Source organism: Falco biarmicus, chromosome 15, assembly GCF_023638135.1.
Source record: "Falco biarmicus isolate bFalBia1 chromosome 15, bFalBia1.pri, whole genome shotgun sequence".
NCBI lineage: Eukaryota > Metazoa > Chordata > Aves > Falconiformes > Falconidae > Falco > Falco biarmicus.
Genome location: NC_079302.1, coordinates 15,379,886 through 15,402,645, shown reverse-complemented (window position 1 = coordinate 15,402,645; position 22,760 = coordinate 15,379,886). Strand labels below are relative to the sequence as shown.

Sequence of the window (22,760 nt, the reverse complement as noted above, 5' to 3'; positions counted from 1 at the left end):
AAAATGAGAAAGGACAAAAATATTCTTTGAACCACATGCTTCAGCTTTATTCAGAAATTAAGTATGCCCATTTCCTCTTGCTTTAGGGGGATTAATTTCTTTACTGATATAAATAACAGATTTCAAAGTTCAGAAGTTTATCTGACGATACCCAAGATGACCCACAATAACTGTTCTTTAACTAGGATGACTGCTGCTCTGACAACCGAAGTTGAACAGGAAGATTTCTGCAAGACAGCATGGCCACCCTACGCTATTTTCAGCGGTACTTTACCTCATTTGACACAGTACTCGGAATATCTACATTTCTCAACACAAAGCCAGTTTGCTTCTGCTGAACTTCCACATGGCAAATTTCTGAGATCTAGAAAAAAGTTCTTCAACAAGCAGCGAAAGATGAGAGTTAAAGCCTTTTACCACAGATTTTTCATAAAGGGAGCCACTAGCATGCTACATAACACAAAGCACACCCCCTGATGATGGCAGTCTTTTTGGCACTTGATCTTAGAGAACGGTTCTTGGCTTTAATCAGAGATGGTGAGAAAGCACTCCAGGAAGAGCTCTGGCCTTGAGAAAAATCTACCTTCCTCAAGCCTCAGACCTCTAGTAGACAAGAGGTATTTTGTAAACAACCCCCATCTCCAGTTCAACAGGGCTCAGATACAAAAACCTGTCTGCAGGTGCTTGCCTAGAGACAGCTAGGCTCAAGGAAACAGAGCCAGGATGTTGGTGCAAACTTGCAGGGGGGTGTGACAGGTATCTATCTACCTGCAGAAATAAACGTAGCCCTAGGCATTTCTGTATTTTCTCTTGCCGATTTCTTCACTGGGGATCTGATGCAAAATTCCTTTATTCCTTACAGACATGAGATAAGAGAAAAAAAGAAAGAGAGGAAGCAATCTCCAATACCTTGCTGTTATGTTAGGTTGCATGTCCAACAATACTTATGACTTAAACCACGTTTAAAAGACAGGAAAGTTGCACACAGAAAAAAAGCCAGACTCTCTTGGCAGTCCCCTTTTTTCTGGACTCCTCCCCCTTCCTGTTTCATTTGCAATTAACATTTCAGCTGAAGACACTGCAGTTATGTCCTGGTTTTGGCTGGGATAGAGTTAACTTTCTTCTCAGTAGCTGGTGTAGTGCTAGATTTTGGGTTTAGTGCGAGAATAACGTTGATAACACACTGATGTTTTTAGTTGGTATAAACATTACTTAGCAACAAGTCAAGGACGACTTAAGGCCCGGCCAGCGAGAAGGCTGGAGGGGCACAAGAAATCAGGAGGGAGCACAGCCAGGACAGTTGACCCCAACTGGCCAGAAAGGATACCCCATACCGTAGAACGTCATGGGCTGTATATAAACTGAGGGGTACTTGGCCAGGAGGGGCTGATCGCTGCTCAGGGATTGACATCGGTCAGTGGGTGGTGAACAATTGTATCATCCATCACTTGTTTTTTCTTTTGGGTTTTATTCCTCTCTCCTTTTCTTTACAATATTATTTTTATTTCAATTATTAAATTGTTCCTATTTAATTGTTGGTTTAAAAACCAACGGGTTTTTCCCCAGTTCCCCTCCCCATCCTGCAGGGAGGGTGAGTGAACAGCTGCATAGTACTTCCTTGCCAACTGGGGTTAAACCACAGGTTATCTCATGAAAGGGAGAACTACTGTGCTCTGTACTAGCCAAAACATGTAAGTGGAGCAAATTCTTTAGAGCAGCAGCTCAATACCACAAATAGTCTTAGATGAGAATGAGGGAAGTTAGTCTTTACTTTAGGGAAAGTTTAATTAGATGATCTTAAATCTCCCAATCTTCTACATGAACCATGTGACCAAATCAGTCAGAGCCATCTTTGAGGGCTGTAAGTCTGAAAATCTTAGGTATTACTGTTTCTCAAAAATAATTTCATTTCTTATTCAGGCCTTATTTTCTCCCCCACTGAATTACAAAACAAGGTTCTTAATTAACACAGGAAGAGATTCTATCTCCTCACCTTTCCCCCTTCCCAAACCTCTCATAAGGAGTTAGAAATAAGTCATTATTTGAGTGAAGGACTATGGTGACAAGTTAACACAGTTATTTTTTACATTTTCCCAGAGTACAGAGGTAATAGATACATGAATAAACAACTTGTGCTTTTAATACTAGAAAGGATCTGCAAGACAGTTTTAATATTTCTCTCCACTAAGTCACACATTGTTCCCAAAGGCTAAAGAGTTGGCTGGTAGCTGAAAGGCAGACATCTCATACTTTCAGGTACTCTATCCACATTAGTAATTCAGTGATAGATAAAAAGCTATTCCCATTTTAACTTGTTCTTCAAACATGTTTCAAATTGGCAAAGCTTAGACAGACATTTGGTAAGGTTCCAGACTTTCACTACTGTTGAAATCAACAGTAAAACAGATCAACTGGAGCAAGACTGAACCTAAAGTTATGAAGTAACCTTTAGAACTAAAACAAATAGTGTCATAGATACCGGTGGACCGTTAAACAAACTCATAAAAATCTCTATGAGGACAGACGTGCCCTTTAGTGTGCAACTTTGAAATAGCACTCTTAAATGGGTCAAGAAATACTGTCCCAGCTTGTAAAATTGATTCATTTTGGAAAGCTCCAAATGTGACAATCCTCTACATTTATATAAACACAAAAATCTAATTTTTATCAGATGTTGTCTCTCCAAAATAACACATAACTAGACATCAAAATTTTGGCTATATAAAGGAAAGAAATGGAGATACTTTCATAACTAAAGGTGAAGCATTATTCCCAGTTGTTTTGCAGTTTTCACACTCATGGAAATAACTGCAGTGAAATATTTCATGTATTTATTTATCTGAGACACAATATAACTGGAGACAGCATATGCAATGGAAAATATTTACAAAAAGCTGATATTCAATAGTTTCTGATAAATTCCTTATGTGTTTCCTAAACATTTACTATCAAAGTGTTGATCTAGCAATAATTTGACTCTTGGCTGTAGTAAGATTAATTACAAATATAAGCTCAAACCATAGAGGAAACTGTCAGTCACAGGCCGTCATCAGGCTGGAGTTCAGTAACAGCTTTCAGGAACGCGTTTATTTTGTTCAAGATTCTGTAAAAAACTAGACCAGCTTCTTTTAAGACAACCACTGACTAATGGATTATTGGTAGGCTAATGAACAGTTGTGGTTTCTTCTATAGAATAAATAACTATTGAGCGAATAGCTGATCACTTCTACAGAATACTTTCATTGCATTTTACACAGCCTAGCCTTAAAATATTATTAAAAGCTTGTTATCTGCACCTTTGCTGCCTCCTTTCTTCTAGAAAGTTATATACTCTTGCAGATGGACACATTCAGCAGCAGCTTATTACCTCAAGAAGCCATACTACTTTGTTGGGATTTTTTTTGCTAAAACAGTCATAAAACTGTACTTTATCTCCTCATCCCCCAATTCCCGTTCTGCCTTGTTTCCCCCACCCATGTGAGTACTTCCTTCTTCAGCATACCCACACACACACTGTCACTCTCTTTCCTTCAAAAACCCCATGATAGTACAATGTAGCTCCAGCACTATAAAGAAGGCTGCTGCATACTACCCCAAGTTCTGTGGCTCAAAGCCAGTCATTATTTGTCTGTATTTTAACTGCATCTGGAGAGAATTAAATCCCATATGACTGCTTAGGGATTATGTATGAATGATTCTCAGAAGTAAGTCTTCTTTTCTAAGTAAACATTAAACAACTGCTGTTTCTCCCCAGTTACCTTCTCCAATGGTTCCTTTCATCCACACTTAAACCTCTGTACAGTCTGCTCAGCACCACCTAGCTTCACGGTTGTTGCCTTCTCACCCCACAATTAGAGGGACTAGTCTATTCTGTTACAGTGCAACATACAGGAGTACAACAAGAGTATCTTTACATTTATACGACAAGAAAATATCCTTGTTACTCTCCTTTGAAATGAAGCCATTTGCTGAGAACAGGCCTTCAATTAAAAATAGACATAGAGTATATTTTTCTTCACAGTATTTGCCCATATTACAGAAAACAGGACCTAATAGGACAGCTTTTTAAAAGCGTATAGTTCAAGAATATGTAAACTTGAGTTGCATCCAAATTTTAAGTATGAAAATAACACCTGGCAATTCTGTCTTTGTATACAGAGATTGTGGTTTTGCACATGTTTTACAGAATTATAACCCTTAAGAATGCCTTTGGTTCCCACTCCACACAGAGTTAAGGGCAAAAGTTCACGCAACCAGCAGGCCTTCCAAGTAACACACATCAAGAGTTCTCAACGTAAGTGAACTTAAATTGTTAGTAAAATTAAAAATCAGATACTTACAGTTCAAGCACTCATTTTGTATTGAATACTACTGGACTTGCTGCACACTGGAAAAAAAGGGAAAGTCTTCTATAAAAATAGTGAACACAAGCACTCAGTTATAATAGATACCTATTATATACTCGGTTATATTACAAAACATGATAACTAAACCCCATGATAACCAAAAGTTGGCAAAGCCCCTTCATACCATGTAAAGGACTTTACATCTCAGCTGTTACATGCACTATACACCCTACTCAACCTAAACACTTTTTCCAAAGACAAACCTTATTAAAAACAATTTTGTCTAGAAACACAGAGATCTTCACATTAGAAAAAGAAGAAAGCTGGACCTCATTCAGCTATTTAAATAACAGACAACGCAACAGGACTGGCTGATTTTTTTCAGCATTGATTTTGATGATTTTTCCTTCTTCACCAAAATTGTATTTGAGCAAAGTTGTTTTGGTTTAGCTTGTTTCATGTTGTTAGGGTTTTTTTTAATTCAAATGATGATTTTCAAATTTAGAAATTATTTTGTCAAAGATTAAGTGTATATTTAAGTTGTGAATAAATGTTAGTACTCTTCACCCCTTGATCTCTGCCAGTGGCATTTCTTTCCCACTGGATTAACTTTTTTTCAAGTTTAGGTTGTTTTTCCAACTGAAAACTTCCCGTAGACATTCTCAAGTCTTAAATGAAACTCTTTAAAAGGTATTAGTAAAAATTTCTAAACTACCACTTCTTTCCATTTCAAAGCTAAGCCTTTGATTCCTTAACCAACCTGGTTTTCACAACACCTTTGCTTAGTATTGACATTCATCTAACATACTTGTATCATGCTTCTGTTGCAATAAGCTCTGCAATCCATAAAAATCCTCCCCAAAGCACCATTCTAGCACATGCAGAACAACATGAGCACATAAGAAAACCCAAGCAAATACATAAAGCAATGAAAGTATCAAATAATAAAAATTATGTTTAGAATAAGCATTTAACATACTAAGATTCTAGTGCATTATCCACTGTTAAGACATAGGTACAGATGCAAATACACTGGCTGTTGCAAGACATTGCTTAGTACAATGTCTACAAAGAAATCTGTGATACGGGTTCCAAGCAGCTGCAAGTCAAATGGAGCGGGAAACTTCTTGCAATGTCAATTTTTCGACACACATGCACACACACACTTTTTTGCTTTTTATACATACACACATGCAGTAGCGTGGGGTGGAGGCATTCTTTACTCATCCAGCTCTTAGTATAGGATAAAATAACAATCCTTTTGAGCTTTCTCCTAGCTTAGAAAAAAAGGCTTTCCATCTTGCTAAAGACCATTACAAATTCAGCCTGATAATCTAACAGTACTTCATAACTTTATCTCAGAAACTGTATGCCAAACTAGTGTTGAAACTTTCAACTTATCTTGCTCTGGCTCACAGAGGAAAGTGCCTGACCAAGAGTTTATTGGGAAGAAAAAAGATGAAGTTGATTAGTTTTCTTTGTACATTTCTTCCAATCCCCTCCCAATCTTCAAAAAGTCTATACATAACACTGAACACTATTTGTTCATCACACAGAAGTCTCTTTCAGTGAGGAGGAAATTAAACCTCTTCCCACCCTGCCCACGTTGCTCTGTGATCTCTGACAGTGCACAGAAAAAAACTAAATCCAAACTCAAAACACTCTACTTTCTTGCAAGAAAAAAAGATTTGTCACATACCCTTCATGAAGATGGAAAAATCTAGCAGAGCCCAACTGCCTGGATAACTTGCCATTTAAAAGCATGGAACTCCTCAGCTGTTCTTGCTAATTCAGAAGGAAAATCCCTTAAGCTATCTCCCTCCCTCTTAACAGATTCCCACAGTAGTCTCCGAGCTTGTTAGCACACTACCTGCCAATGTTCCCCTCTTTGCTGATGTCTACTTTCATTTCCTAATGGAAAAAATAATCCATAGTGCTCATAAAAGTATTTAAAATTCTGATTTTCCATCACCTATGTTTAATTAGGGTTGCAGGCAAATGACAAGCCACTGACTAGGTTTTGGCATGAGATTCTGTTAACTGAACAAGATGTGGAAAACTATTGGACATAACAAAAAAGTATCCTTCGGAATTAAAATAACATTGAGACAGCAAGGAAAGTTACAGATAGTGCTGTGCGAGTGGCTGGATCCCACAGGTGCTTAAGGCAGAGTTACAGAAGAAATTGCTAGACATCAGAGATAATTGGAAGGGGCTGCTAGGGACCTTTTAGGGAGTAAAGTCACACAAGGCCGACAGCACCTAGGTAATCATATCAGCAATTCCATAGAAGACAGAGACTATCTAAGTAACACTATCCAAATAACCCAAATCTCTGTACAGATGTAGCAAAACTGTGACCAATGGGGAATAAGTAATTAGGGATGGGTTGTTTATTTTGGAGGAGACTGGGATGGGGAAAGAGGTGTGAGGACAGCAAAAATGAGGGTGAGGAAAGAGCAAAATGAATAAAGTGTGCAACTCGTACTACTGGTGCTGCACGGAGAGGTACCTGTCAGGCAGCCCTGGGTTTCGTCACCACTGCTGGGGCAGGACAACAAACCAGACCTGTTGTTCTGACCATATCACAGAACTCAAGCCTGTTTCCCTGGTCAGGACAACTGGGACAGGGGCAGACAGGGCGCTCTTCCTGACCAGCAAGGGAACAACTGGCTGGCACAAGAGCCCTAGCTGTTGTGCCTTCTGCACCTGCCAGCACAGGCAGCTACCCACTTCCTAACAGGCTCTTCAGTGGGTGAATCTCAAAATTCTCTACAAGTTTCAGGTTCTTTCTTTTGTTCTTTACTGGCCTGCTCTCTTTCCATAGTTGAAAAGTTCTAGAAATCAGACAGACGGTGCGCACAATACACCAACTGCTTTATCTGATGAAAGCTGATACCAGAAAGGTTCAAAGCAATGGCCATGCAGGCTCTGTAATTTTTTTTACAGCACAACTGCATTCTTCAGGAGTATTTAAATTTGTCTGTATAGCACTAGATTTAAGCAGAAGTCAGCAATGTCTCCTCATACTTTCATGTTAAGACCATGTTAAACATATAGTTTGATAAATACACTTGAAGGCCTTGTAAAATTCAAGGCTCTGCATTCTCCATTTCTGTATATAGACTACTTAATTTAGATTTATACCTACAGAAATTACTGGCTCAGATTTATTTTGATTTTAAATTGTCAGTCTGTGCTGTCACATATGCATGTGCAGAGCAGGGCTAAGGCAGCTTTAGTGCTAGACAATGTTTTTAATGTTTCCAAAGACACAAAACCCACTTAATGATTAATTAAAAGTAGACAAAATTCTCATGATCTGTTTTAAAATGAAGATTTTTTTCTTACATAGCTGTTATTTTTCATAGAATGTGCAGCAGAATTTTTCTTTTGCAGTATCTTGAAACTGATTTCTTCCTAATTATTCAGTGATAAACATAATCGATACTTACTTGACTTCTAAGGAAGCATTTTACAATGCTTCATCTTAAAAAAAAATTAAATTTGTTTTATATAAAAAATGCAAAAAAGGTCTGAAACAAGAACTGAATTTGAATGGTCCCTTTTAGTTCCTATGTAAGGCCAAAACATGACCCTGAAGAGCTAAGAATTGTGCAGTCTATTTAAAAACAAAACTTCATATAGCAATGGCTTTTCATCACATTGTATGATAATAACATTAGAAACTAAATGAAAAACCTGTTGCCTGGAGGAAGAGGGAAATAATAAAAAAGATGGAAAAATACAAAGAAAACAAAGACAATGTGCAAGTGTTAAAAAAAGTGGGGGAGGACACAACATTTCAGCTGCATGACTAACATGTTCTATCAGTACAACTCACAAGTCAATTGTAAAAGCAGTATGCAGGAAGACAAAACTCTACTTTGCTATTCATTTGCATTTTAATAAAAAGTTAATCATCCAAGCCTGTGATTCTTAAGCTCCACTTGAAGAGAAAATGTAAAGTTTCATCCCAGAGGAGTTTTCTTGTTACTTATTGCATGTTTTGGTCATATAAGACACAGAACAGACCTGTAGTAACAGGAATGTTTTGGCAAGGGAGAAGGAAGCATACAAACACTGGTTCTAAATTGCCTCCTTAGCTTGGGCTCAAGCTGACACACCAAGTTCACCTACCCTTCCTACTATCCATCAGTCTGGCCCATGTTCTGGCTTGAGTTGCAAACAAGCCACTTAGATCACAGGACAGGTAAGTCTGGGCTGAATCATATCCTTGGTGAACTCCATCCCTACAGGCACAGAGAAGAATGACACCCCACTGATTAGAGCTAGCTTACCCTTCAGATGCTTTTCTTTTTTTTTTTTTTTTTTTTTTAAATGCAAAGACACATATAAATGGTATCCTACGGTATTTTAAATACTGTTTATATTAGTCCTGTTGATTCTGCTTAATGTCTAAGATTACAAGTCTGACTTGTAGGGCAAAGAAGCACTCCTCCACACACTCCTAACTTTTCTTACCAAACTGCCAGCTAAAAAGAAAATCCTGTATGACAAAGAAAATCTTTTCTAGAAACATATCAATCTGCAAGTGAGCACAATCCAAAATAGTTAAGCCAAGTATGCATGCCAGACAGTTTTTAAAGCTAGCTGAACTCAGCCTTGCCAAAATAAAAGATGAAGCCAAGTAGTGCAAAACACAGGTGAATCAAATTGTGAAGCCTCACTGGTTTTAGCTACATGTTGAACCATACAGTTACCAAAGGCTGTACACACAGACTCCAAAAACATACCTCTCCCTGCAAGTTGTTTTTTCTTTCTGTACATCTCTCAACCCAGCTAAAAACTACATTCCATGTGACTGTCCTTCCAGTAGCTATTGTCTGCCCTGCCACTATTTTTCTCCTTCCAAAACTAGTCTGCATTTTCTGAGCTATTGACTACTGCCACACTTACAACACCCGAAGTAGGTATTTCAATCACCTACTGAATCAGACTATGCCAAAATGAATAAACACAATGATGGAGTTTAAGGCCCCATACACACCAGCCTAAGAAGGTGCAGAGAAACCACCAGCACTGGATTTCCCAGAACAGCCATCGCAACCACAAGCTACGTCAAGGAACTAAAGATGAAGAATACCCCTACAGATGATGAGGGAAGAAGCCTTCAAGCACAGATCTGCTCTCCTCAGGCAAGGAGCTTATTAAAATTTCTATCCCCACAAATCCATTCATCACTTCAAAGAGCCTTTTTTACTCTTTCTCACATGCCAAGCTGCTAATCTGTTCCCAGTAGACTCTCCTCCAGGCTCGGCTTTGCTCACCTCTTTCACAGAAAGCACCCTCTCCAAAGCATGCTCTAGACTTATCCACAGAGAAACCAAGGTCTTCTTTGTTTTCTGCTCTTACAAGGACCCCATCCCCCCCTTCCTCAGCCAGCCACCTGCCACAGCTTTGAAAGCCTTCCGGCACCCCCTGCCTAACAAGGGACTAATGACCAAGTAAACTACACCTGAGGAGAAGCTCAGTAGCTGCTCTCTTGGCTGGGCTTTGAGGGATAAAACTTCTTATTAGACACAAACTGGCTTTTTATTTGCCTGCCGAAAGTGGTGTCTAACTATAGGCCCTCAGGGCCACTGTGCCACTCAAGTACACTTTGCTCCTGTGAGTCACTTTAGGCCTAGCATAGCAACTAGTGCTTTCTTTAAGATGCTAGAAGTGAAGCAAAACACAAAAATGGAGCAGATGGGTACCAATACTGTTTATAACTACTGAAGCCTTAGCAATATGTCCCTAAAGAAACATACATTGGTGCTTGAGGTTAGACAGCAGGTGGGTGCCCCTCGCCCCATAAACTTCAGTGCCGTACATCAGGAGCAAGGAGAAACGACACCAGGCAGCGGCCTCTGGGGATGCACGCACACAGGCGGTGGAATTTGGGGCTCCGAAATGGCAGGGAGGAAAGCTGAGGTTATTGTTTTCACGTGCGACGTTCCTCTTTGCCGGAACGATGGTATAAACGTCAAAACGGGATCTATCCCCCCCCCAGTGCCCGGGGAAGACAGCCTGGCGCCTCCGCGCCCGCAGGCATCCATCCTGCCTCTTCCCGCCTCTCCTCAGCGCCTCTTCCCGCCTCCCGCGCGCGGCGCTGGCGGGCGGCGGCGGGCGGCGGCGCGCACCGCCTCCCTCCGCACCCCTCCCCGCACAGGAGCGCCCCCTGCCGCGCCGCGCCGGAACTGGGTCAGGCGCCCGAAGTGGGCCGAGGGGGCGGGGCCGCGCCGGCGAAGGGCGAAGGGGGCGGGCGGGCTCCTCCCGCGGCGCGGCGCGGTGACGCGGGAGCCTGCGCGTGACGTCGCGGCGGCTTTCGTCCTGCTCCCGGTCTCGCCCTCGCCGCCCCTCGGCCCGTTCCGGCCTGCGCCCGCCGTCCGCTGCCGCCATGGCGAACGTGGCCGACACGAAGCTGTACGACATTCTGGGAGTGCCGCCCGGGGCCTCCGACAACGAGCTGAAGAAGGTGCGGGGGAAGGGCGTCGGCGGCGCCCGGGGAGACCGGGCGGCAGCACTGCGGGGGAGGGGGCGGGCTGGCCGCCGGGCAGGGCCCCGCGGGACGGCCGAGGCGGGTGGCGCGGGGAGGGCAGCTGGGGGCAGGTCCTGGGCGCGGGGAGCGCGGCCTGGAGGCGGCGACGGCCCGCCCGTCCGCTTGGCTGCGGCCTGCGGGGGGGAAGGGTGCGGCGCCGGGCGAGGGCGCCCGGTACAGGCGCCCGGTGCCGCCGCAGCCCGCCGGGGTAGGCCGCGCCGCCGGGGCCTGGCTTGCGGGCGGGCGCTGCCGGCGCGGGGTAGGCCGCGGGCAGGGCCCGGGGGAGGGGGCGCCGGCGGGAGGGGGCAGCCGCGGGGCCCGGCCGTGCTTCCCGGGGCCCTGGCGCCGGCGGGGCCCGCGTTGGCTCCGGGCGCCGGCGGGGCCCGGCTCGCCCCCGCAGGCGCAGAGAGGTCGTTGCGGCCGGTGAAAGGCTTTTTGGGGGTAGAAACCCTCGTGAGGGACCAGTAGTTTCTAAGCGGTGCCATTGTCTGCCCCACGTGTGGGCCTCAGCGAGGTTCCGCTCTGCCCGTGTGTGCGATCCCCCCGGCCCCGCAGCCGCAAGGTAAGGTAAACAAAGGAGCAAGGTGAAAACTTGGAGCCGGGTCATCGGTGCGACAGTTCTCTGTGTCCCTTTCGTTCCGTCGTGCATCAACCACGTTTTTCTCAAAGCGCTCGATGCCCATTTACACGTGAGGGGGGATAATTAACTAGCCAGTTTACTAGCAGTGACCTGCTTCCGCTGATGGGTGGTGCTGGTATTAGCAGCTCGGAGTTACCCATCACGCATGCGGTAGCCTAATTTGTGCAGGGATAGGCAATTGCAGTGTCGAAATAGCGTTAAGAGGTGGAAAGCGTGCGGTGAGAAGATAATGCTGTATACCCAATGCGATCAACTAGAATATATTTTTTCTTACTGCATTTCTTAAAAGTTTTCTGTGTCCTGTGAGAATGAAGAACTGACAGCGGTTTGCCATTCGGATAACCTGTGTTGCTCAATATTAATAGCTATAGGTTAGATTTACCCTGGAATGTAAAGTTTTCCACTGTCTAACAGAAAGAAGTTCATCTATATCTTATTGTCACTGAGAGGTTACACGGATGCTTTATTAATCTCATGTTTTAACCTATATAGTAGTGCAGGAAAGTGAAAACAAATAGGTAATAGTTTAGTCAAAACGGGCCAAGAGAACAGGCTTTATCACTGATTAGTTAAATTAACTTTTATTGAAGTTGCAATATGGTGCCAGTGTAGACCTTGAATCTGGATCTGTTCCTGATTACATAAAGAGTAGTAGCTTTGTTTTGGACCCTGGGTAGTCCCTAAGAATTGCGCTAAACTGGAATGCTGTTATCAGCAAAGACATGACTGTTTTCTCTTTTTAAAGAACGCCGTGCAGGCTTCTTTTTTCCTGATTAGATAACGATACATAGGTTTTCAGTTCACTGTTCTGTTAGGTGTTTTACTTGGTTACACTCCTTGAAATACGTAGGGGGAAATCTGTCATTATAATTACAGAATGTGTAGGTTTGTGGAAGATTATGCTTTGTTACTGATGGGTGGTTTGTCCTACCAGACCTGTGGCGTATGTTCTTAACGCGTGCTGTGGTTCAGCATATATTCGGCTTGTAATATCAGTGTTCTGGGTTTGTTTTGTTAGTTCCTTATCAAACTTTTATTTCTTGATTGCATGCAGAAATATGGAGTGTTTCCAGATAATCGGTGAAGAGGAGTAACTGTGCAGATACAAAAAAAGGAATCTTCCTTGTTCCAGTACAAAATGCAAAATTGTGATCTCTATAAAGCTTTGTGTGTAAAGCTCTCTTAATGTAGCTCTAAAGAGCTAGTTTAGATGCTTGGCTCTACAGAAACAGAGCTTTTGAAAAATCCACTCTTGAAAACCAGTGTTCCAATTGTTTGCAGTTGCATCACTGTAGATTTTTATATGTATAATTGAAAAAATAAAAGACTGTGTGCCATGTAACTTACTAATGTCTGTCCCCTGATTGTTAATGGAGAGTGTTGAGGTGGAGTGGGGGAAGAGTTGAGGTCCTTCCTGTCAAAAACACTCTGTAGGAAAGGTCTCTGTCTGTCCTGTTATGTGCTTTGATCCTCTAAAGTATAAGCAAAACAGATGAGGTACTGCTGTAGAAAAATGGTCCTGAGAGTCAAGGTAGTAGTCAAAAAAAGGCGTTCTGAAAAATCTCTTCTGGACATCTGGCTGTATTTACTCCTCCTACTGTTTTAGAATAATGAATTTCAGTAAAACCTATTATCTGTACATTCTACACATGTTACTCACATACTTCGTTCAAAGTGAGATGAAATCTCCCATTATTGATAGGTAGGAAGAATAAAATTATTATTGTGAGGATTGACAGATAGGGTTGAATGAGAGGCTGAGGCAGCCATTTTGTTGTTAATGCATTGCTGTGATTGAAGCGAAAGACAAATGGGTTGAAACTTAAAATCGTCACACTGTAGGTTTTGAGTGGTTTCTATAGAGTAAGTCTTTTTAATGAAGGTCCAGTGTGATTCTTCCTGTGAGTTAATGAAGATAAGCAGGAAAACTAGTTCTAGCTATTGTGTGCTATAGTTGTGTTTGAGTCCAAGTGTAGTTAATTTATGCATATAGCAGTGTCAGAATGTCTTATGTATCACTTGAATGTATGGGTGATTTAAAACCACTCATTTTCTCGCTTTGCTTTATTAGGGTTTTTCTTTCTTCCAGAAGATGCTACTTGAGTTTCTCAGAAAAGAACTGATTAATCAAAATCTAAACTAATTTTTTTACCTCTTTCAACTAGGCATACAGAAAGCTGGCCAAGGAGTACCATCCTGATAAGAATCCAAATGCAGGCGACAAAGTAAGAATTATTTTATTTTAATTCCTGAATTTTGCTATTAGGGTAGCATCCAAGGAACCCAATACAGGTGTTAAGGGCTTGCTGTTACAAGTTGTTAAAAAAACAGCTGTGAGAGAGAACCCTATCTTGTCTACTTCTTCCCAATCTCAAATCTACCACTGTACCTTGTGGAAAAAATGCAGCAGCTGGCTGAGTCAAATTGGTGGAGAAGGTGATGCTGAGGGAAGAACTGCTTCTCTTCATCTGTTGAGATGATGTCAGCTGGCATTGACATCAATGTAGGTATTTGAAAAAGAAGTCTTCCAAGTTTTTCCAAACTGGAAAAATGTATATGTGGAGGTTCTTGAAACTGCTGCAGCATAGAACAAATTACTATCTGGGAAGTTGAATTTGATTTGTTATGCTAATAGCAATTTAAAAAGTCATTTAAATTGACTCTGCGGGTTCTCTTTAACAGAACTGAAGTTCTGATGGTTGCTTAAGAGACGAGCAGGGATGACTATGAAAATATATGAATTTGTTATGAGGACAACCATATTAATACACATTTTAATAAGTTGCTCAATTGTTAGGCACTTAAAATACGTTAACGTATCTCACAGTCTTTTCCATTAGTATGCTACTGGGGGGGGGTGTTGCCTGCTGGCTACTGCAGTACTGCATAGTTGGGGGGTTTCTTCTTCGGTTGGATTTTGTTTGTTTGTAAGAAAACTGTCTTACGCTAGGCACAGTAAAGAACAAAGTCAATGAAGTTTTGCAATAAAATGTCATTTCATTTTAAGAGGTAGCACAACGAAGCCCAAGCCTGACTTTTAAGTCTTGCGTATTAGAATAAGGATGGAAAACCGTACTTTCTGAAATGGTTGTTCATGCTGGGCAAGAAACAGTAGTAAAATGCTCCCTTGAAGTTCTAAATTATCATGCACTGTTTTGACTCTGTTCCATTTCTAGTTCAAAGAAATAAGCTTTGCCTATGAAGTATTGTCAAATCCAGAGAAACGTGAGTTATATGATAGATATGGAGAACAGGGTCTTCGAGAAGGTAGTGGTGGAAGCAGTGGAATGGACGATATCTTCTCCCATATCTTTGGTGGTGGATTGTTCAATTTCATGGGTGGTCAGAGTAGAAGTCGTAATGGTAGAAGAAGAGGAGAAGATATGATGCATCCGCTCAAGTGAGTACCTTGATACTACAATTTGTACTTTCAAGCTTTCCTGATCAGTACCTGACTCTGGTGGTTTATGTTCTTTATATGCTTCTCACTTGAGATATTCTGCAGTTTGCATGTAGTACTTAGCCCAGAAGGCAGTCCTCTTGAGTTACTTCTTATGATTGGTTTGTGTTGCAGACTACCTGATACTTTGCTTTGCCTGGTTATTAGCCCGTATATACTTTGTTAGCATTATTTTCCTTGGGTTTGCTCCTTAATTATGTTTGGAATTTCTAATCTGAAAACACATTTAATAACCAAGTATTACTCGTCAGCTGGATTCTCAGGGAAGCAGAGGTACTAAGGCTCTGGAAAGACTTAAGTTGACTTGGATTCATAGCGTGACACCAGCTGCAACTAAAGTTGGAACTGCATAATTAATGGAAAAGTGTGTGTGTGGCGGGTTTGGTTTTGCTAGTGATTTGTTTTAAGCGATGCTTGGGTGTAACATCTGATTGTTTTATACATGTTTGCTTGCAATCGTGACTGGCTTTCTGCCTGCTGAGCAGGTCCTTTCGAAGTCCTTAAGGCGTATCTTTCCTGAGGCTGGCGAACTGCTTAGCGAAGTCTGTTTACTTTTACATGCTTGCTTAGTTTAGTAGCTAGTACTGCATGCTGTATTATTAATTAGCTTTGGTTTTGTTGTTATTTGTAAACACTGATGCCAGGCAACTGTTTTTTCAATACATTGAATTAAAATTTCTGTCTACTAACATGCTTTTAGGAGAAACACTAAATGTGTTCATGAAGTATCAATGTATGAAAATTATTGGAGTTCGATAGTGTATTCTAGTGGTTCTAAAAAAAAATTGAAGCAGGAACAAATGTAAAGAAATAAGTGGCGAAATCCTCCCCACTATTTCATGAGGAAAGCCCAATACAGTAGATAGAGTAGTAAGTATTCTGTATTTATGTTTAGGTATGCATGATGTAAATATTGTCTAGAGAGGTTTGTTTATCACCTGCCTGGTTACAACTGGAAAAAAAAAATCAACTTATCACTATATAATAAAAACTAACATGCTGGATCAGCTTATTTCCTATTGAGAAATGCAAGCAATCCTCTCTGGTTTATGTTCAGGATTGCGTGTGTATATTCATATGTATGGAATAGTTTTTAATGACTGTGAAAGTTAAAGTTGTGCTTTAAAATCTTATTTTAATAGCAGATTTAGAGTTTTTATGAAGATTTGGGTTTATTTAGTTTGTCCTAGGCAAGTATTTTAGTTACATGGGGAAAATAAGTTGTCGAATGATAACCCAGGAGAAATGCTTTATTTTTTAGAGTCTCTTTAGAAGATCTGTATAATGGAAAGACAACTAAACTACAGCTTAGCAAGAATGTCCTTTGTAGTGCGTGTAATGGGTAAGTTTGTATTTTTGAGTTCTCTGGTTGCTTTGTTGGCGTGTAGTGTAATGAAGCATCTCCTATGTCAGATTTTTATCAGTATTTGACTTACTGGAGCCTGCTTTCAGACTAGAAAATTGTTGAACTTGAATGATACTGTTGATGGAACTGGAACTATTCAAGGGCTTTGTTTAGGGGGGAAGGGGGGAGGAGAGAACCTAATTATAATTGGCAGTGCAGTTAGGCATGTTAACCTACTGATGTAGGGGTTTTTTTTGTCATATGTTTCTGAAAACCTTACTTTTCGTGCAACTCGTGCTTTCTATTCTAGGCAGGGAGGGAAGGCTGGAGCTGTTCAGAAATGTAATGCTTGCCGGGGTAGAGGTGTACGTATCATGATCAGACAGCTGGCTCCTGGAATGGTTCAGCAGATGCAGTCTGTATGCTCTGACTGCAATGGAGAAGGTAGGCCAAGCTATTCTGTGTTACTAAATGCATTTAGTTGGGTCTAACTTCCTAGTTGAATCTTAGGAGGGACTTAGCCAGGACTGCGTTGTTCCCATCTAGTCAGCTGGGTTTCAATCTTATGTCTGTGTGGAGGAATCATTTAACTCGGAACAGCAGCAAGATTTACAGTGTTTAATGTACTGAAAAGCAGCCTGGGAGCCTGAAGAGTAGGGATTGATTGTTCTTTAAAAAATTTAAATGTGAATATTGCTTATTGCTATTACGCTTGTGTTAAAATAAAAGCCAAGATTTTGTGTTTTAGGTGATGTTAGTCTTTTTGCAGTCCTCTAATATCCAAAGACAGGTTTAGGTTAAGAATGGAAACCTCAAGTTGGATTTTAACTTTTCAAATTAAGAAGATGGCTTTTGCTGAATAGGTTGCGTTTGGGGGAACAAGTTCAGCACGTGATCTGCACTTCACGTGATTCCTTTCCAGATCCTCTGCAGTTTGCACAGCAGTAACGTCACCTTGTGGATGATTCTACTCTTCACAGTACTTGGAAATTAGAGTTGTATTTTTTGACTAGTCAAAACATTTCATACGTGTTGTCTTAGAATGTCTTGTTTTCAGTTTACATAACCTACATATTTAGTAGTTTCAACTGCATCGTGATGTTATGCTTTGTTTCACTGAAAGGTGGTTTAAGCTGGCAAGTTGAAAATTTTAAGTCAAGTCCATCTGCTTGTGGCACTTAGACCAACGTTGGAAATAAGTACTGAAGTTGTACAGTGCATGTGGCCTAATATTTTAGTTACTGTGTACAAAGACAATAGCTTACTTGGAAAAAAACCGAACAAACGTGAGGTAGAAGAGAGAACTGAAGCCAGTTTGGATAGTCATCATTCAGTTTGCTCAAAAAAGTAATTGCCTTGCTGGAGGTGATGGACAGTGTGAAAAACTATTCAGTTTCAGAGTATAAAAGTGAAATGCCTTATGTGCCAGAAAATGTTAGATCCTTTCCATGAAAAAACCTGTATATTGCTCTTGAATGAAACTGATTTGACCAGCTGCATTTTGTATGCCAGACTCTGGTTCTACTGGCTGCATTTACATAGTACTTTGTTGTGGTATACTGGAAAATGTGGCTGTCGGTGAACAGAACCCGGTAATCCTTTTTTTTACTGTTGTTAATAACTGGAACTAAACTTTCGCAATTCATTTAAATAGTTTGAAATTTGTGTTCTGACTTTTAAGGGAGGGAGATGCTTCAGTTTGGTTTAGCTTCATCCTTTCTCTTGCGGCTGCTGTCCTCCAGCGTAACAAGGAATGGAAAAGTAGGTTGTTAAATTTTTTTAAGAGTAGTAAGTTGAGTGGTAAGGATACTGGAGCCAGTTCAAGACTTAAGAAGCACTAGAAGCTGTAGACAAAGTCTTGTTTTGCCTTTCTCTAAAGCACTCTTGACTTTTCAGAGTTCTTGTTAAGACAGCTCTGAAGGTTATGCCTATCTGTATTCCCTCCCCAGCTCCTGTTTGTTTTTTACTTCCCCCCTCTCCCAGGTAGCATAAATTGAGCCTGGCTTTCTCTTGTGAGGAATTCATAAAGCAACATCTGAATTACTAGTTGTGTTGCGTGAATTCTTGAGCTTACTTCAAAATAGTTTTTCTTCAGAAACAGATGCAAGGATACGGAAATCTGAACTCAAAATTTGTGTCTTTCTTCAGGTGAAGTAATTAATGAAAAAGACCGCTGTAAAAAATGTGAAGGGAAGAAGGTGATCAAAGAGGTAAAAATACTTGAAGTCCATGTAGACAAAGGCATGAAGCATGGGCAAAGAATTACATTCAGTGGCGAAGCAGATCAGGCTCCAGGTGTGGAACCGGGTGATATTGTCCTCTTACTCCAAGAAAAGGAGAATGAGGTAATGCTTTTTGAGATCGTATTTTAAATGCCTTTTATCCTAGTCTTTAATATTGAAGTGATAGGATGGCTGTTCATTTTAAAATCATTCATATAGTTGCAGCTCTGGGAGAGATGGTGAATAGCTTTCAATAGATTTGTAGCCAGTAACATGGCTTTCATGGTGAGCCAGAAAAAAATTTGCAAGTCTGTAGCCAGAGGACATGCAGATTCTGGTGCTTCCTAGTGCTAATGGTAGCTTTCTCAGATAAGCTCAGGTTGGCTTTGGTACAGCAGACAGTAAAGAGCCATTCAGGATGTTAACTTCTGTCTGCTTTGCTTGTGATGCTAACAAAATGCTAAGTGTTGGTTGTGGGTTTTTTTCTTTTCCTTTTCTTTTCTTCCCCCCCCCAATGTCTTGTGATACGGCAGGGAATTCTTAGAATTCCCAGACGGTGCTTTCTCTTTCTGCTACTGTGGTTCTGGCAATAAAACACAGAATGGTGATGTTACTAATTCACTTTACAAAGGAACGTTATTATTTCATACTAGTTTAAGGCTTATGCTTAGTGTCTTCTGGAGTATATACATTGCACTTGTGAATTAAATATTGCAATTAATCTTTCTCTGTATTTAAAACTCAAGACAGTTGAGGTGACTGCTTTTTTTAATTTTTGAATGCTTTTGTTTGGAAAGGACAGGTATTACTATGATGAAGTAAGAAATAGTTTGTGTGTTACATTCTGCAAAAAATGTTGAATGGAATGGAGGCGGGGGGGGAGAAATTCTGTTGTGACAAAGAATAGTATTGGGTACATATTTAAATTCCAGTGATATATTAAGGATATAACACTGGTTATCTAAAAATTAGGTACTTTGTAAGTTTTTCAAAGCTGTGTCAAGGACTGCTAGTTGTCGATCAGTTTTGTGTAGCTTTTTACACTTTATTCTGCAATACTGGTTGAAAAGTGGCATCGCAGCTGATTTTGACAATGATAATGGAGAAGCAGCCTGTAAGCATACAGAACAGTCAGATGTGCATGACAGCATCAAATTCCAGATGGTGGATGCCCCTTCTTAGTCTTCTAATGAACTACATCTAGTTTTACAGTATTAACAATGCTGAAAAATACTGTACCTTGTGTTCTAGTGAGTAAAACTAGACTGACTTTTAGTGAGACTTTTAGTGTTCGTAAAATTTCCCTTGAGGTGGGAGTCATGGTTCTGCCAGTGGATAAAGCTTACATTTACTGCTTAAGAATCCTGAATGATAGGGCTTAAAGATCACTTACTGACAGCTGTGGACTAATTGATCAAAGCCCTGCTGTAGGTAGTCATCATGCGTATCTGCTTCAGCTAACGAGTTTAATGTTGAGGAACACACATGTGGGGGGGGGTTGTGCTCCAGTGCAGGGGAAGTAGTGTCAAAGTGTTTTAAGTTTTGTTTATAGGTTGCTTGTTGTCCTGGTTTCAGCTGGGATCTTTTCAGTAGCTGGTAGAATGCTGTGTTTTGGATTTAGTATGAGAACAATGTTGATAACACACTGGTGTCTTTAGTTGTTGTTAAGTAATGTTTATACCAACTCAAGGACAACTTAGTTTCTTAGGCCCTGCCAGCAAGAAGGCTGGAGGGGCACAAGAAATTTGGAGGGAGCACAGCCAGGACAGTTGACCCAAAGTGGCCAAAGGGATACCCCATACCATAGAACATTGTGCTGAGTGTATAAACTGGGGGAGTTGACTGGGGCCTGGAGATCGCTGCCTGGGGACTAGCTGGACATCTGTCAGTGGGTGGTGAGCAACTGCATTGTGCATCACTTGTTGGTTTGGTTGTTTTTCCTTTTGGATTTTATTCCTGTCCCTTTCTGCCTTTTCTTTATTGTCATCATTATTGTTTTACTGTTTGGGGTTTTTTTTTGTTCCTCCTGTTTTCTTTGAATTATGAAATTCTTCTTATATCAACCCTCGAGTTTTACATTCCTTTCCAATTCTACTCCCCATCCTTTGGGAATGGGGGGTGAGCAAGCAACTGCGTGGTGCTTGGTTTCTGGCTGGGGTTAAACGATGGCACTTGCATGGAAGATCTAGAGGGTAAGGCAGCACTGCTGTTAATACAGGCCTTCTTGTTTAATTTGAACTTTACATACTATGAGGTACTGTGGTTTGTCTTTATCTTACATGACGCTCATCATGCACAAACTTTCCAAGCATATTAAGCTATTTGAATTAACGGAATCAAGTAAATTTTGTATAAAAGCTGTTGCTTTAACACTGAATTTTAAGGATAAATAATAGTGAAGTGTAAATAATGAGTCTGGTGGAGATACGATCATAGTACTAGAAAAGGCATCTCCTGTTTCTGTTCTATAGGTGTTCCAGCGGGATGGGAATGACTTGCATATGACGCACAAGATTGGACTTGTTGAAGCACTGTGTGGATTTCAGTTCACATTTAAGCACCTTGATGGACGTCAAATTGTGGTTAAATATCCTCCTGGAAAAGTAATTGAACCAGGTAAACTTGACCTGATAAGGACTACTTTGACTATGCTTTTGTGGTTCTTTAACACTTAATCTCATTCTTGTTGTCCTGTGAACTGAACCTAGGCTAGAGAAATGAAGAGAATTGTGTAGAGAAAGAATTGTTCTGAAGCATCGCTCTCCAGCTTGCTTCTTTTTGAATTACAGGTTGTGTTCGCGTAGTCAGAGGCGAGGGAATGCCACAGTATCGCAATCCTTTTGAGAAGGGAGATCTCTACATTAAATTTGACGTTCAGTTTCCTGAAAATAACTGGATTAGCCCAGAAAAGCTTTCAGTAAGTAGTCTTTCAAGGATAAATGTGATGGTCTTATTTAACAGCGTGTGCAAGGTGTGTGTGTTGTACCTCATGCTTGCTTTCAGTGCTTAAATTTAGGTGCAGGTCCATTTGTTCTTTTAACGTTGTTTATGGGCAACATGTGACTTGAAAATACCCACTGGAATATGAATTTATGGAACCTGTATGTAAGAGCTATGCAGTTGTTTGGCAGATGAGGGCAGGAGGAAGCATCTTCCTGCTGCTGTGTGATAAGTTTTCAGAGTGCAACTGTATTTACTGATTGCACTTTTGGTTGATGGTATGTGGAGCTGTTGGCTTTCTTTAAGGGCTGTCTTCCAGTTGATAAAAATACTTTGGATACTTTGGAATGAGTGTGCACTTCAAGGTTTACATCAGCTTAGACTTCTAAACCAGACCTGCTCTGAGAGGAAGTCTTGATGTTGTCGGAAAATGGTCACTTCATTTAGCAGTTGTAGATGCAGTACTGAATACGCTTCTTTTTTTGGCGCAGGAACTTGAAGATCTTCTGCCAGCTAGACCAGAATTTCCCAATGTAATTGGTGACGCAGAAGAGGTGGATCTTCAGGAATTTGATACCACTCGTGGTTCAGGTGGTGGCCAGAGACGTGAAGCTTATAATGATAGTTCTGATGAAGAAAGCAGCCATCATGGACCTGGGGTACAGTGTGCCCATCAGTAAACATTTGTCTAAAAAGTTGCACAAGGATTTTCTTTCAAATTTTGCCTGACTTGTTTTCAGCAATCCAGCTGGATTGTGTAAGTAATCCAGATGAACCAATGGACATCTATTGCTGTATGTGTAACTTTTAAATTGGTCTATAGTATCTACAGAGTGTAATTTAAACTAACCACAAGCTTACATCTTCATTTTGACTGTGTAGCAGAATAAAGCACTTGAAAGGAAGACGAGAATCCTTTTCACATGGGTTTTAAGTTTGTCCTCGTATCTGTGCTTGATTTTTACCAGTTTTGTGTAGATTTTAAGTTCCATATTTTAAATTCAAATTCTACATTGTAAAGTTTGTGTAAAATTTGTCCTGAGGCTTGGTATTTGGCTGCACCTGCATAAGCTGCTACAAGTAGAATAAAGAATTTCATAGCCTGTATCTATCATCTAGATGCATGGTAAATGGGCTTTGCACATAATGGGTTTAGAGCTGACTGGGAACAATGGAAGACTGAATTAGAAGTGGTTGTAAGTTTTTTCTACCATCTTGTGAACGGTTTCTGAAATTAAATAAAAGCAGTTGGTGTATAATATA

At 40.8% G+C, this 22,760-nt stretch overlaps 1 protein-coding gene across 1 annotated transcript; it reads left to right on the top strand.

Moving 5' to 3' along the window:
• Positions 1-10,631: 10,631 nt before the first annotated feature.
• DNAJA2 (DnaJ heat shock protein family (Hsp40) member A2) lies at positions 10,632-22,760 on the top strand. The gene is made up of 9 exons (XM_056360232.1): positions 10,632-10,827; positions 13,696-13,755; positions 14,707-14,930; positions 16,252-16,332; positions 16,646-16,779; positions 18,484-18,680; positions 21,029-21,173; positions 21,347-21,474; positions 21,989-22,760. The coding sequence occupies exons 1-9, from the start codon at positions 10,750-10,752 to the stop codon at positions 22,175-22,177; spliced, it is 1,236 nt and encodes a 411-aa protein (XP_056216207.1). The 5' UTR covers positions 10,632-10,749; the 3' UTR covers positions 22,178-22,760.

Coding starts and splice junctions, on each gene's coding strand:
- DNAJA2 (XM_056360232.1), top strand. CDS start 10,750: ATGGCGAACGTGGCCGACACGAAGCTGTACGACATTCTGGGAGTGCCG. Junction 10,828..13,695: donor CCGACAACGAGCTGAAGAAG/GTGCGGGGGAAG, acceptor TCTTTCAACTAG/GCATACAGAAAGCTGGCCAA. Junction 16,780..18,483: donor CTCTGACTGCAATGGAGAAG/GTAGGCCAAGCT, acceptor GTCTTTCTTCAG/GTGAAGTAATTAATGAAAAA.